The following is a 16,750-nucleotide window of genomic DNA, read 5'->3' on the forward strand; positions in this document are numbered from 1 at the left end:
TTTCTGACACTTAAATGGTAACAAGTCGCTCTCAAAATCAAGCCTATTATTTCAGGCCATTACAAAGAAAATCCTGGCTTTTTCCATCTCACCCAGAGGTTTAAAAAGCACAAAGCGCTGATTGAACATAAATGATTATGTTCAATTTTAAGTGCGACTCTTTAAATTCTACTTCAGTGAGTTTCTGTGCGCTCAATAATCCCTGTCAATAGTTACTGCCCTGTTATCACTTCTTTCACAAAAAAAAAAAAAAAAAAACAGGTTGAGTTGAACTTTGAGCACAAAGACTTACACAGTCAAAATGTGTGAGCTGTTGATAGCAGAAAGCCGATTACAGAGTTTTGGATTGGCCTACCTCAGAGTTCCTCTCCAGCGCCCGACTCTCCATGATCTCATAAGCAGGATCAGCTCTGCGTTTCTCCTCTTTACTGTGAAGCCTTTTGTCTAGTGACAGAGAAAATAAAGCGTGTTTTAGATATAAGAAATTAAAGTGGGGTTTAATGCAGCGATGCGCATGGACCAGGCAGAAAGTAATAAAACAATGTCCTTTTAAGGTGAAATTCTCTGGGTTTAAATCCATGAATCACTTCAGAGCCAGAAGTGCAGAAAAATAACAGTTTATGGATTTTTAATCTTGCAGGACTACAACACATCAGAAATGAACAGGTCAGAATTCATATCATGACGACCTTTAAGCCACAGATGTGGAAAAACAGCATGCTGGTAAAGAGATTCAACATGCTAGAGATGGTTTAGTATTTACAATAAATTCTGAAAACTGCAGCCAATAATACTATAACAAAGGAAAGTGGTGTGAGGAAATTTAACAGTGATAATGGACTAAAGTATTTGGCTACATATGTTGTGTTTCAATCAGACCTGTTGACACAGTATTAACAAAACAAGCACTGAGTCATGCAATCTCTATTTACAAACATTTGTGATACAAAAGGGGTCGTTCTGAGCTCTCCAAGCATGGCATTGTGATGGATGCCACCTTTGTAATAAGACCGTTCATAAAACTTCACCCCTGCTGGATATTCCAGTCAACTGTAAGTGATTTAATTAGAGAGCGTTGCAACAGCAACCTGTAAGCACAAAAAAACTGTGCAGCTGGAACTTTATAGGATGGGTTTTCATGGCCGAGCAGCTGCAAGCCAGCCTCACATCAGTAAGTCCAATGCCAAGCGTCGGATGAAGTGGTTCAAAAGCACACAGACACTGGACTGTGGAAATGTGTTCTGTGGACTGACGAATCACGCTTCTCTGTTTTCCGGTCAGATGGGCCAGTCTGGGTTTGGTGGATGCCGGGAGAACGTTACCTGCCTGACTGCATTGTGCCAGCTGTGAAGTTTGATGGAGGAGGGATAATGGTATGGGGCTGTTCTTCAGGGTTTGGGCTAGCCCCCTTATCTCCAATGAATGCTTCAGTCTACCAAGATATTTTGGACAATGAAGCTTCCAACTTTGTGGCAACAGATTTAGGAAAGTCCTTTTCTATTCTAACATGACTGTTCCCCAGTGCACAAAGCAAGGACTATAAAGACATGGTTTGATGAGTTCAGTGTGGCAGAACCCAGACCTTAACCCCTTCCAGCACCTTTGGATGAACTAGAACAGAAAAAGCAAGCCAGGCCTCCTCATCTGACATCAGTCAAAAATGCTCTACAGAATAAATGGGTAAGTTGAGTGTGTGTTATGTTTATACAGTTGAGGAGGTAAAACATCAATATGTCAAATTCTTAACATGTCAGCATCATCCTATGGGGTATTTTGGCTTCATATTTGAACAACTAGAGAAGTTGGAAGTCTTTAATTATTCACACAGACTGTTTGTGCCCCTAGGTAATCAGTCATTTGATTGTTGTTAGGCCATGTATGTTTGTGGTACTTTAAATAATTACGTTGTTTTCTGACCAGATTGTTGATGCATTTATTTTTCACCAGTTTTAGAAAAGAAAATGGGCATATCTAGGATTCTGAGGCTGTTATAGCCTCTTTCAAATAGGCATCCTTTATTTTTAGTTGTAAGCCATTGAATACAGAAATATTTTTCTTTATATAGCATTTGTTAACCCAAAAAACCCATGTTACAAAGGCATCGTTAAAAGAAGTGATGCTTCTCTAGTAAAGACTGAAATCATTGATTAAACAGTTTATTGACAAAAATCCCTTTCAAAGCCCTCAGGAGGATGAGTTGAAGAAGCAAAACAGAAAAGGAAGCATCAGAGTGTGCAGAGAGAAATCAAGCCGATGATTAAAAGAAGGAAGAAAAGAAGCCTGGAGGAAAGTGTTTTCTTTTTATGGATGATAAAGAGAGCAGCAGGCCAGAAACAAAGACAGGATCTATTTGAGAAGGACCATAAAGGAAAAGAGGACATCACAGGAATCGCGTGAGCTTTATGAAGAGGACTCTTACCTTCACAGGTCACTTTTGGACCATTCATCTCGCCGTACTGACACGACCTGTCTGCGCTCTGTGATGCATCACCTTGAGCTTCATTAGCAGCTTCATGCTCTTCACTGCTCTTCTGCCTGGCTGAAAGTGTTTTTAAGGTGGAAATGCTCCTGATGTGATGTACTTCAGCAGGTGCGGCCCGTGGAAGAGGCCAACAGCGCTCTCCCTGACACTTGAGACAGTTTTCGTAAATGACAGCTTTTTTCTCCAGGTGCGCGCCTTGTGACGCAGCACAGGTGACAGTCGGTGCAGATATGAGCTCATTCCTGGAGCTCATTGACTCATACAAGTTCAGGCTGTTAGACTTTGCCTCCAGCTGCTTAACAGCACTTGGAAAGCCCAACAGATCGGCTAAGAGACATGCTAATTTCTCTCTCCCTTTTTTTGGCAGCGGTGAATCCTCATTCGTCCTTGCTGTCAGCTTCTCCAGGCCGGGAGAGGGGCAGGAATTTGTAATATTGTTTTGGCTGCATGGGGATTTGTCAACACTTTGCTCTGTTGGATTGAAAATATGATGTTCTGGAGGCATGAAAAGCCATAAAAACACTTTGATTCTGTCCCAAATATGCTTAAAAAGCAGTGAATGCTTTTCTCAAGCATGCATCGACTCTTTTTATGCATGCAGAACTGTATTCATGCAGGGTATTTTGCACTTACCTGGTATGGCAGGGATCACTGACCCACTTGCAGGGATGTGCGGCGTCCCCTGTGACATGAAGCAGAAAAAACACTAATTATATTCTTAACGCACTCTGGTTTAATTAGAGTTATGTGAACTATAAATAAGAACATGTTGGCTAGGTGTTTAAAGGTTGGCAGTGAGCTATACATTTTTTAGTTGCCAACAATCCCACGTAAAGAGCAAAAGCAGTGGTGCATTCATCCATCTTTCTATGCCTACTGATGCATGAGCCTGTCTGTGATTCCTCGCCACAAGCTCATTTGCTCCTGATGAAGATGCAAATGCTAGATTTTAAAGAAAAGCTGCATTATTTCCTTAGAAAAAGCTCAGAGAAAACAGAAGTCAATCGTGCAGTGTATGGATTATTTTCAGCAGCAGATTTGTCACGCTGTGCTGCTAAATGGGACTAAAAAAGATGCTTACACAGAAAACAGATGAAACAGGATCAATTCATTGTTTGATTTTCTGTCTTTTAGTTAAAAATTACAAGCATATACATACAGCGTAGCCAGTCTCAGCACAGATGACTGTTTAGTGTCACAGCTGTGAGGTGTTCTGGCTGTGAACGCTCTGAATGTCGCGTCAGATGACTCCGTCCATCACACAGAGCTTACTCCACACAAGGGTTTTTCTTAGAGATGTATTACCCACAATCCCCCCTTATGTCAAACCAGCCAGACAAAAACATTTTTAACTATGCTTTAGCAACAATTACTTGAGTAACTCATAATAAGACCTTTATACACTAATGCAAATTAAGATGTTGAATGTTTCTTTCTGAACTAGCCCTTTAGCTGTGAACTAATAAACACGACAAGAGGAGGATTGTGTTGCTCACACTGAAGGTGACAAATGCTCTCCCACACTGCTCATGCCTGATCCATCACCTCATGGCTCATTTGGTTTCACTGAAGACAAACAAAATATTTTTCTGTGGAAAATAATGATAGCTGTAGTCACAGGTTGTTGCACTACCAGCAGGTGGAGCTGCATGCTTTAGTCTGATCTTTACTGAGTGTGCACCTCTGGATGTTTACAGGAAAATCTGAGCTCAAGCTTGGACTTAAAGTTATTTAAAACACTACACTCTTCTATACTATTACAGTTCCAATCTTCATGTGCCAGCTTGACCTTTTCTTTTTTGTTATGCACAGAGATTTAATGTAATCATAAAGGTACAATATGTAGAATTTTCTCACTGAAATTTCTACATTAATTGACGAAAGACTAAACTGCCATTCTGTTGCTGTACCTCACTTCTTTTCTGCTGCTTTCTTGTGATTAACCAAGATTATTCTCAGCCACCAGCTGCAAATCCCTCTATGCCCTGGCCCCATTATGCTGTGACCCCACTAGACATTTTAGGGCACACTCATAGCAGGCCCAGTAGCCCTGATAAATGCATGTTACCCTCCAAAGTCCCACAGTGACCCCACTTACATTGCTCCAAACACTATTGGTCTGGAAAAGGATACGACATCATGTAGTAAAATGACACACATTTTTCAAGATACGTGCCTTCACAGAATCAGCACAATGGAAGGAAACAAAGACAACACAACGACGGCTTCACCCACTTAGTGGTCATTTTGATCATCACATGTTTGCTGTTTGTCACCCTTGCCATACTTTACTCCCTCGTATCAAAATGTGTTGTCTTTTAAAAACATGCCATGCATTTTATTATCAAAGTCTCACCTCCATTCATCCTGAGCATAGGTGTTTGAACCTTAACGTCGGCATTTGATGTAGAAATCCAAATGTCAAGAAGCGAGAAAACATTGCTGATCACAGCATCTGTGTTTTCTTTCTCACCTTTTGATTTTTGGCTTAAAGACGTTTCATTTTAATGCAAGACGCTCAGACAAAACGGAGACAGGTGTCTGCTTCATGGGGATTCATCTTCGCCCTCTCACCCCTGAGGAAATCTTTTATCACCTGCACGTATTTGATATTATAATTGAGCAAAGTGTGTAGCAAAGCTTGGACAGATCTCACACAATCACAATATATTCCATTTTTCTAAAATAAATCATTTTATTTGATTCGGATCCTTTTAAAGCCCTGTCTGTAGGTAGCCTATTCTGTATTTAAATAGCCAACAAAGCATCCTTTTACTTTCATTTATTAACAATTTACTATAATATTTTATTACTCCAGTTCATAAAAATGTAATTGTTTTCTGTTTATTATGAACTGGGCTAAAAAATATCACAGGTTAAATGAAATGATATTCTGGACCTTTGCTTGAGCAAATTTTGTTGAACCAGACCTCATAGAAGTTAAATATTTGATCCCTGTCCTACACTCTTAAAATTATGCCAACTTGCAATTTGTTGTTCTGCAGGCTTTGATAATTATAATAATGTTATCAATCATTATGACACTAAAAAAGGAAGCCAGTGAAGAAGTGCAAAAAAAAGTGCAGTTCCTCGAGTGTCCACTAGAGGTTGGCTCTGAAGTCCCTGGATTCACATCCATGCCCATTTATAAAAGCTTATTTTTACAGCAGAAATTAACATGTTTGAAGCCTGCTTACAATCCGAATGTGGTCTTAATGGCTCATTCTTAACTGATACTCATTGTACAGAAGGTGATTTTTTTTTGATAACCCATCAATTTGGATTTTTTTAAGATGCGAGATGTGTCTGATCTGGTTGACAGGAAGCCACGCTGTAGCTGTCCGTCAGGCATTAGGCTCATCTCAGCTCTTACCTGTCATTGTAATAAACAAAAGTTAGTCTGAGGCAGCATCTCCAGTATGCTTTAGGAACTGGCTGACATCACTGAGACTATGTGCATGTTTATATAGCCTATGGCACACAACTGCTTTACTGCAATATCCAGGCAGTAGCGGCCAAAAGTTGATGATCTCAATGGAAGGACTTATGATTGGAATATTAATATCCCACTTTTTCAGTGATATGTCCGGTTGTTTTTATGCAAAAGCTAAACATGTTCTGGATTCCTCTTCAGAAGGGTGAATATTTAATTTTTTTTTTTCCGCACCATTATTATAATAAACTGAATATTTGAGTGTTTACAAGCTGATGACTGCATAAAACAATAATTTGAATATGTAAATGTGGGTTCTCCTAAATAATGATTGGCTTTCTTACCTCAATTCTGCTTTAAATGGGCCAAACAATTTTTAAATAATCCCTTAATAAAACTTAATAAAGGTCAAAGTCAGCAGAAGAAAGCACTTCTAACGCCATGATAAATATGCCGAGGAGCAAACCGAACCTTAAAGCTCATTATGAGAAGATTTAGTGGAAGATTTGTGTTTTTTATCTTGGATTTCAAAGCTGAAAATAAACCTGGATAGCATTCAGCCCGGAGCGTATGTGTATTTCTCAAGTAAAGACATCAATCCCTTAGCTAAACAGTGGGATTTTTACCAATAAAAGGTGTTAAATTAGAAAAAAAATGCATGAAAAATCACTACTCTCAAGGTCTAAATCTGCTTCAAACAAGGACAGTTTCCAGCTTGACTGGCTGCTAAAATGCTTACTTATTTCACAGATGGATTATGGGATTGTTCTTGTTGTTTTGACACCAAAACCAGAAATCAGTGTCAGCCTGCAGGACACCATAAAGGTCACACTGACAGCGAGCCACACCACAGATGACAGAGTGATGATAACTGGGATGTGTTCCACAACTGAGCACGTGCAGGACAAAATGTGGACAAGATGATGCCTTTTTGTTTTCAAAGCACACAGATAGCCAGATACACTTTATTTTAGTGTAAATTAAGTCTGTGCAAGGCAGATGGGTAGAAAGAGACAGAAAATCCTCCCAAAATGACACACAAAGATAATTTTCTCACCTTAAATCCTCCACAGACGGAGCAGATGGTCACGATGGTTTTGGAGACGGAGGTGCAGATGTGACACGAGTCTGGGTGCTCACTAGAGGGCGCTGTCTTGGTTTTTTTACCTTCCTCAAAGTGTTCACTCACTGACTTTGTTTCAGGAGCTTCTGAGAGGCCCTCACATGTTTTGGCGCCACTTTTCTCCTCCTTTGTTAAGTTTGTAGAGCGGTTTGATGCGCTGGGAGTGGAGGGTTCATTGTCTTTACTCCCTTCCTGTATCACACTCTTAGGTGAGTCATAAAGATACCTAAGTGACAAAGGCACCTGATATTCATGTCCAGGGACAGCAGAGCAGCTACAGGGGCTCAGATCTTGAGCCAAGTGTGGAGGCAGGCTGAAAACAGAGCCAAACTCCTCCCCTGCTGTGATGTCCAGGCTGCCCGTGTAGGAGGAGAAACTTCCAGAATAAGAGGAATGGCTGCCGGTGGCGATGCCGCTGTCAGACGAGCTCTGGCGGCCGATCTCCTGGAGCTGCCGTGGGGGCTTTGTTGCTGGTCGAACTCCGCCTCCCTGATTGACTGAAAGTTTGTCCGTGCTCTGTAGAGTTGTTTTAGAGAGGCTGGTGATCTCAGACGGGGTGGCGGGCGGTTCGGTCCAAATGGCGAGGCGGCTGCCGATGCTGCAGTCTGATTGGCTAGTGTCTGAGGTGTCAGAGGAGCCAGATATGCTGCGGTCATCTCCTCCAGCAGATGGGCAGTATGAGGACGAAACTGCAAAGATAAGATTGATAAAATGTTAACGCATTCAAGATAAAAACCTTGCTGATTAATAAGTTTTACCCATCTTTTCTTGTATCTTCTATTATTAGTTTCTTTTGCTATCTTTTCTTCTTTCATTCTATTATATCATTATTTTATTGCCTTTTTTAAGATATATTTTGGGGCTTTTAAGCCTTTATTTAGATAGAGATAGAAACAGGCATGACAGAGTCTTCTTACTTCATAACTCTACCTTCCTGGGATAAAAGTAAAAGAATTTATTGCAAAAAAAGCATAAGAAAGCTGTTTATTTTCAGCACCTTTAATCCCAGTAATCAAAAAAATGAGAAAAATAAATCACACCTGTGCGAAAACTTAATTAGTATCCTTATACAGAGTCATTAAAAGCACATGTACTTTTGTTTCTTTGCTGAGTAAGCGATTAAAGGTGCTTTGGGATGATTATGCAACCAGAAATATTCAATCCAAACCATCCCCACCCTCCTGCTTTCAGGTGAGGAAGAAAACAGCCATGAGCAAGTCTGTTACACAAGTAAAAAACCTGTGAGTATGATTTATAATCCATTCCCACGGGTTTTCAACCTGTACAGATTTGTTAACTACAGGCCTGCATGTGTTATCTATGAAAACAGCTGTGTTAACTAACAGATTTGTTTGGGATTGGCAGATAGTACTCAGAAAGGTAGTATCTTTTTAAATTTTTAAAGAGGACTGAAGGGACAATAAATACTTTGTATCTCACGGTCCTTATAGGGCGGTTCTCAGCTGGTCTAGTCTCAAGACCCATCAGAACCTCCCCAATGAAAAATCAAGACCCAAATTTGTGAAAATTTTCCACATATCAAATATAGAATATTAATATGACTGAAAAAATAGAGGAACATGCATGCATACACTTAACTTTACTCTGTTTCCTTTGATAACATGTACTGTACATTTTAGTTGTTTCCACAGATCTCAAGAAATAACACATTATCATGGGAAAACCAACTTTGTTATGCAAAGAAAATGAGATAAGTTGAGATCTTGAGACAACAACCAAACTTTATATGTTATCACAGCAAAAAAATGTAAAATAAAATATAGATGAAACATGGACTCCATGGACTTTATGGCTCTGTTTTTTTTTTACCAGGAACACATTGGTGACCAGCTCCAAAGAGCTCCAAGAGCAAACAGTTAAGAATCATTACTCTGAGGGAAGATATCATTTCATTTTACTGTTCCCACTGCTTAAAGAAACTCGTAAGTCTGATATATGGACTACAAGTGCCAACTTGAAAACAGTTTGAATTGATTCATCAACACTGAGGGATCTGATATGTAATCTGTGGGAACAGCTTTGTAATCTATGAGAAAAGATGACTGATCTAAGGACACAGATTTGATAGATATGTGAACAAAATAGTAATTTACAGGAGCAGATTTGTTAAATATGAGGACAGGCGTGTAATCTATGGAAACAGATGTGTAATTTATGGTAGCAGTTCTATGGGAAAGGATTAGTAATTTATGGGAATAAATTTGTAATCTACACAAACAAATTTTTAATCTTTGGAAATGAATTTTTAACTTGAGAAACATTTATAATCGATATTTTACCCAGATAAACAGAACTGTAATCTATGGGATCAGAAATGTTATCTGTGGGAACAGATTTGTGAACTATGCAAACAGATTTTTAATCTATGGGAAGAGATGTGTGATCTATGTGAGCAGATAACTAATACAGGGAAATGGATTTGTTATCTTTAAAAATAGATTTGCGATCTATGGGAATGGATGTGTAATCCATGGGAACATATATACAATCTATGGAATAGATTTGTAATCTAAAGGACATGTTTGTTAAGGAACATATTTAGAATCTATGGGAACAGATCGGCAGTGTACTGGAACATTTGTACTGGAACGTTTGTGATCTACGGGAACAGATCTTTGACCTAAGGAAAAAGATTACGAAACTGGAGGAACCGATTTTTAATCTAAGGAAACAGATTCATAATGTAAGGTGACAGGCTTTAATCTACGGGAAATAATTTGGTATTTTTGGGAACAGATTTGTTAATTTGTGGGAACCCATACGTAATCTATGGAAACAGATTTGGCAACATGTGATTTATGGGAAAATGTTTTTAACCAAAAGGGAACCGATTTTTAATCTACGGAAGCATATTTTTTTAACTGTTGGCACAGGTCTGTAAATTGCATGCACAGTTCATCTGTGGGAACACATTTGTAATCTGCAGGAACCACTGAGTTTACTAACATGTTTACTCTGCAGCTAGTTTTAAAAAAGGGCTGTTATTTCTAAAAAAAAATTTAAAAAGGGACAGAAAAAACAATATACATTGTTCTATATCATAATGCCATTATATTCATCATTTTATCCACAGCATCCGTCATTGATTTCTTCTCTAAAGGACGAAATTGTGTTGGCTGATCCTTCCCACAGTTTACAAAACTGTGTACACTGATTATTAATTATGTACGCAGATTTGTGGAGGTGTGGGAATAAATTTATTCACAGCTGTTTTTTTCCTTACCTTGGGCCATAAGTGGGGATGTATAAAAATCAGCCCTAGAGGACATGTAAAACTGAAAACTCTCTGTGAAGTTCTAGCTCTTTTTTCTACAGGTCATGGTCTACCTGTGCTGCTTCTGTGTGAGAGCATGCTCAGCCGTTTCTCCAGCTCCTGGGCCTCGTGGTTCAGCCTCTCCTCTGAGCTTGCCTGTGTGGAGCTGGGGTCTGTCAGAGAGAAAATCCAAAAGTATTGTAAACAAGACAGTTAAGACAAGGTAACTTTAGCGCTTCTTGTTTGACACATCGACAAAGATGAGCAATTTGTTCTGTGGTGACTCAGCTGTGAAAACACAGATTTGTCTACTCCAGAGAAAAGACACTTCAAACCACAAGGGTGTCACTCATCATCTTGTTGCCTCATTAGAATAAAACCTCAGACACAGCATTGCAGGGAGAAAAGAGCCATGCATACACTCTTACAGGAGTGTTGTGAACTATGATTCTGTCTGAGGGCCACACAGGGGAACACCTTTCAGTATTTGTGCACTACAGGGTTTAAAAATAGCGTTGCCACGTGTTCGTGTCGGTACGCACTCTGGCCAAAGACTGTCGGTGCTGTTCAAGGATCTAGTGTACCTAAGAGCACCAAGGTCAACGCTAACATGGGATTGATTTCTGTTTTTCTCTATTAGAGCCTCTTTTAGTGATGAGTTAAACCTAACAGAAAGCAAACGTTTCAAGATCACATCCTATAAGAGAAGAGTCAACCTGCTGTGCTCCGCTGTGTCCTCGAATTAAAAAATAATAGATCAAGACAAACTAATGGAGGACTTTAGTGAGGCCTGACCTCAGTGTCCTCTGTCCCACATACACTAAGTCGGTTACATAAATCACCCTTCAAAATGATCTCTACCAGCAGGACATTCAGCTGCATGTCCTCCAGGAATAACCAAGATGCACATCACAAGATTTCTGTGAAATTGAAACATTTAGAGGGTAAGATTTCACATTTCTGCACTCACATTTAGCTTCCACATTTCTGTTAAATATTGATCTTTTTCTCCTTCACTTTGAAACTTCTAATATAAACTAGAAATATCAAAGCTCTACAAATACAGGGAGAGAGATTCCCACGGTTTCCTGCTGAGAATCAGATTTTTATCAAAGCAGCCCAAGAATACAAATTAGACAAAACTAATTTTTTTTTTTTTTATTAAAGTAAATGAGTTATAGATAGTTTTGATGTCTAGAGTCCCCTAAGATTTGCAGAATCAAGAGGCTTTTGTCTGCAATGGTAAGAATAACCTCTTAAAATAACAAATAAATAGTACTTTGATGATTGATTTTTTTAAACCTCGCAGGGCCGGGTACACACTTATATTTCTTTAAACTTTTTTAATGCCACTGTGTAGATCCTTTAGCAGGACTTTTACTTTTAATTCTGAATCGGAAGCCAATGTTCATCTGATGTCCAAACAATTTAAGGCTGGCTTCAAGCAGCTTAATCAAATAAGAGGCTTTTTAATGGGCAAATGACGTGCCCTGTTGCACAAACTTTGATCGGTTTTCACGGCAAAACATGAAAGAAAACGTCAGTGTAGTGGGAGTCCTGAAGAAAACGACATTGGTCTTGGTATCAGTTGAATTGTTATTTTAAAAATCAGTATTTGCCCTAACTTTCCCAACCAATGCAACTATAGTGGTCCCTGAACATCTTACGGTATCATGTTTATTTGTATTTCCAGCTGTATTTTAATCTTCTACCTCTGAGCCCTCCTCTTACTCTGGTAAGATAAATTGTGTTTGGTAGATTATTTCTTTGTTGTAACAATGCGTCTTGATAAAAAATCTTGTACCGGTTGAGAGCCTGATAATTTCCTTTTTAAATGATGACACATTTGTAAGGATCATGCATTTGTGGGATGAGCAGCAGAGCTGGGTATGTGGGTCGCGCCCATGAAAATTTGCCAAATCTTCTCTGCCAATGCCAAACAGTTTATTTTGCTGTTGCTTTTGACTCTTGTTTTGAGTTTTTAGTACCCTGTAGCGCCACATTATGTAATAACCCTAACCATAGGACTTAGTGTGGGCTCCAAGGTATGCCCTACCCAGCTACCTTGCCCTAATTCTAACCGTTTAGTGACTTATGCCTAAACCTAACCCCCCTTCAGGGCTCTGGACTAAACACCTAACCTTAACCCTAGGACTTAAGGTGGGCTCCAGGGTATACCCCACTACCTTCCCCTAACCCTAACTGCTTAGTGGTTTAAAAAATGCTGTGTTATTACTTAAACCTCCAACTGCTTCAGCACTTTTTGCAGGACGGCATTGGCCTGTTTGTTGCCCGACATGGACTCCTTGCTGAGGTGCTGGTGGGACTCAGCCAGACACTCGACCTCACTGAAGCGGGTGTTCAGGGCCATGGAGGGGTGGGAGGGGTCCTCTGACACAATGTTTGGGAAAGAGCAGAGCTTTTGAAAAAAAACTCAGAGGGTGATTATTGGATGAACGTTCTGTCTGTCACATCTTTACGGGCCAATCAGAGCAACAAAACACGTAACGTAGCCGCTATCGAGCTACGGCTCTACCAAGGACTAAACTCCATATGGAACTGCATAACGTGAAACATGACGACTGTAGACATGTCAGTACATGACTTTTGTTGTTTTTGAAAAGAAAACAACTCAATGCTGTTCTTTGTTCTTCCTTTAATGAAGAAATTTCATCAAGTTCTGATAAAACTGGTGCTTTAGCAGCATTCACACAAATGTCTACAGCCATAATTGCACTGGTTTCTTGTTGCTGCTTGCTTACGTCACAACTCTGCCAAGCCAGAAAGTACTGCCCCTTGTTGCTGATTGGTCCTGTCACTTTCTAACCGGGCCCAAATGGTTCAGATGGGAGCTCTGCAAGATGGATTTGCCAGAGAGAAACACGGAAACAGGCGTATCCATCTGCTTTGCAAGGTTACACAAATGGATGATCCTTACAAATGTTGCACCAGTTGAAAGGGAACTAAACAGGCTTTCCAACTGTATGAGATTTATTGCCAAGAAGCATTGTTACAACAAAGAAATAATCTACCAAACACAATTTTCCTTATTTTTGTGCTTAGTTGTGCTCTGTGTGTCCCATCTCCACGAGCTGTTCTACTCAAAGTGGGGGTCGAGCTTCTTTCTCACATGTCATTCCACAATCTCCATCCATCACCTCTATCCTTTGCTGTAAAAAAAAAGTTTATGACACATTTGCCCTTTCAAGGCAGGATATTTATGCACATCTTGCATCTAGTGTGATGGGGCAAAATGATGGAAAAAAAATTCTCCTCAGCTGATTCAGAGGCTGTTCTTAGCACCCCTCCATCCAATACTGCCTATCTGTCTAGTTTGCAACAACTGCTGCTCGATATTTATCAACTTGGTCTAAGTTTCTTGTACACAAACAAGCAGGAAACGTGGTGCTTGGACCAGGAACTAGCATAAAAATCACACTTCAAAGTAGCTTTGGGCAAAGTATTGCAGAGTGTGGTGGACACACCAAGTGTGCTCACAATGACATATGTTACTACAGCAAAGGTGGTGTAGATTTGACACAGATAAATAAAACAAGGCTTTAAGGGGTGCTGGTGACCTGGTAGTTATATCAGGTCAATATGCAGAGGCCGATCTCTATTGAACAGATTCAAATCTGGCCCATTGCTCCTTTAAGGCATGCCATTCCCCACATTCTTTATAGTTTCTAGCACTATTTGTTTTCCTTTTCCTAATAAAGGCATAAAAGCCCTTAAATAAAGCTTTGAAAAAGCAAACTTACTCAACTTTGTTTTGTTTTTTCAAGGCCTTAGTTTTCCTTCTGTTAGAGCCAATAACACATAATAATTTTTTTTCTTAAAAATATCATAATATATGAAAACATAACCCTCTGTCATGATATTTATTGTTTAGTCAAATCTTTTTCCATGACACAGCCACAGTCTCAGGTATTATGTATTTGACTGGCAGGTGTTGTACCCTTTCACATGAGGTATTTTTGCAGCTTGCTCATCCCTGCTAAGCTCCAACAACACCTCCAACCTCTGATGGCTACAGAAGCCAGAAAATGCACATTTGGGCACAGATGGCTCCGAGCTTTGAGCTGCGAACTTAGTACATGTTTCTCATATCTGTGCTTGTTACTTAAGGAGCTGAAATTTATCATAAACTTCAATAAGAAAAACACCACTGCAACAAAATGTACCATGAAAATGAAAATATTTCAATGCCAGTAACTTCAAAAAACTAAAGTTTAAAATGCCCCGCACTGAGATACGTGTTGTTTCCTACAGGCAAGGAGAGGTGGAGACATTACAGCCTGTGAAGGTGGCAGACAGATTAAAGAACATAACAGTCATTAATTAAGTCCAGGGTGGGGGGATTTCATCAGGACAAGGACTGAGAGGTGAACCTAAAGTAAGAATGAGGGACACAACTGAAGGCTGCTGGGAGGAATAAGATGGTATAAAATGAAGGGGGTTGGGGGTTGGGGGGGGTGTAGTGGTGGGTGACCAAGTATGAAATGAAGGGGAAGGGGGGGGGGGGGGCAGTGGAATCCTGTGGATGAGGTTACATACATGCCCGGAGTGATTAGAAAGCTTTGGCTGCTCTGCTTATATGAACTGTTGACTTTGACCCCCCCTCTCTCAGACATCCTGCCTGCTATTTATTCTAGAGTACGCACCGCAATAATAGGAGTATGAGCTCAACCTGCCATCGGGCAGGAGGATGTGTGAAAACCAGAATACCCACAAGCCCCCACAGCTGCCCGGTCCTTATTTCCTGATAAGTTGCGGACTGAGTGAGAAAATGTTTTAAAAGCAGCAGTGAAGAAAATCGAAGGTGTGAACGTCCACAGCGGGACAGCAGATCGAGTTTAACAGCTTTACTCGTATGATACGAAGCATCAGAACGTGTTATTGAAACAGAAATAGAAGGAAACACATCCATAAAGTACAGCAATGAGAGCATTTTACAGCATGGGACAAAGGAACATTTTCACTTGTTCTGTTTTTTAAGCTTCTGTGAGAAGGTTTGTAACAGAACCTAGTATATGGCTGACTGCATCTCTCTGGGATGCCCGTAGAAATGCCTGACTGAATTGTGTGTCCTGGTAGAGTGATTTTTTGTTGGGGTGTGTAATTGTGCTGTCCCTAATGTCTGTGGGTTGAGAATTGAAGGATCCAAATTCCTGCTCTGTTCAGAAATCATATGGATCAGTTCAGCAAGAAGAGCCGGCTCTTTCGGCTCCCAAATGGCTCCTCATTCAGCTTTGAAATTAGAAAATTAAGCATTTTTTTTAACCCTTGATTGATTTAACAGCATGCTATTTTTCAAAAACTGTTGGGACTACATTTTTTTAATATTCAGAATAGCAAAAATTAAACCTAATGCTTGATATAAAACTAGATTTTTTTAGGCAATAAAGCACCAATTCTATAACTTTTAATATGCTGAAAGCTGTAAAACACAGTGTGAGTAGTGTTCTGTGATTTCCGTTGAAATAAAAATAATAAAAAAAAACAGATAACCCCTCTTTGTCAAAATATTACCCAAAAATATCAAACTCTAAATGAAGCATGGGGACAATAAATAAACCATAAAACTGAAAGAATGACAACCGTCCTTGTTTTTATAAAGAAATGTCCAGTTTTGACAAAAGTACCCCTGTGGCTAATTCTGAGCTAATTACTCCACTAGCAGCTGTTGTATACAAGCAGTCACACAACAAGTAACCCTTTTCCCCTTAACCATCATATACTCATGCTGAAACAGAGACAGAGAGACACAGAGAAAACATCACTTAGTCAGTCAGTCACAGACAGAGCCATCTAGGGCTGACCTCAGCGGTCAGCCAAAAAGATGTTTGCACACTAATGCTCTCTTTTTAAGTTGCACAGGTGCAATGGCATCATTTTTTGTGCTCTCTTAATAACTGCTTTAACATGGTTTTAATCAATATTTGAAAATCTAATTTTGGCAGTCTCAGAACAGGCAAAGCCTTGCACCCCCCTGGGGTGGTCCCGTACCTCAGGTTGGGAACCAATGGTCTAAGGCCCCATGTGCATGGGTGGCTCGGGTTTCGAATCTGGCCTGTGGCCCTTTCCCGCAGTCTCTAGTCCCCATTTCCAACTCTATCCACCAGAATGTACTGAAATTAGATCAGAACTTTAAAATGTGGACTGGCCCATCTCTAGTCCTTAAAAAACACAATTTATAGTTTGATAATGAACAAATTAACAAAATTTCAGTCCCAAAAACAGACCTTAAAGTCTAAGAAATGATGAATAAAGAAAAAGGCTTCAGCTTGAGTAGGTCTGCTGGTCCAGGCTTAAACTTCAGTAATTTCTTAGTACATACAGCGTATATTTCCCACTGACAGAGGCAGATCGGTTGTAGCAGAAAGTTTATATTTACTGATACTGATAGTTCACTTTTCAATATGAAATCTGCTGATA

The 16,750-nt window shown here is 39.8% G+C and overlaps 1 protein-coding gene across 2 annotated transcripts in view; it reads right to left on the reverse strand.

The window, feature by feature from the left end:
• Positions 1-16,750, reverse strand: part of LOC121504182 (protein Dok-7-like) — a 59,879-nt gene that overhangs the window by 23,455 nt on the left and 19,674 nt on the right. Inside the window, exons 6-10 of one of the 2 annotated variants that reach the window (XM_041778840.1) lie at positions 10,387-10,485; positions 6,973-7,727; positions 3,116-3,164; positions 2,420-2,953; positions 356-444 (exon numbers count right to left, since the gene is read on the reverse strand). In XM_041778840.1, the coding sequence (XP_041634774.1) occupies positions 356-444; positions 2,420-2,953; positions 3,116-3,164; positions 6,973-7,727; positions 10,387-10,485 (1,526 nt within the window). The remainder of the gene's footprint in view (positions 1-355; positions 445-2,419; positions 2,954-3,115; positions 3,165-6,972; positions 7,728-10,386; positions 10,486-16,750) is intronic. The other variant, XM_041778841.1, reaches the window with a different exon arrangement.

Source organism: Cheilinus undulatus, linkage group 22 (genome assembly GCF_018320785.1).
Source record: "Cheilinus undulatus linkage group 22, ASM1832078v1, whole genome shotgun sequence".
Classification (NCBI taxonomy): Eukaryota; Metazoa; Chordata; class Actinopteri; order Labriformes; family Labridae; genus Cheilinus; species Cheilinus undulatus.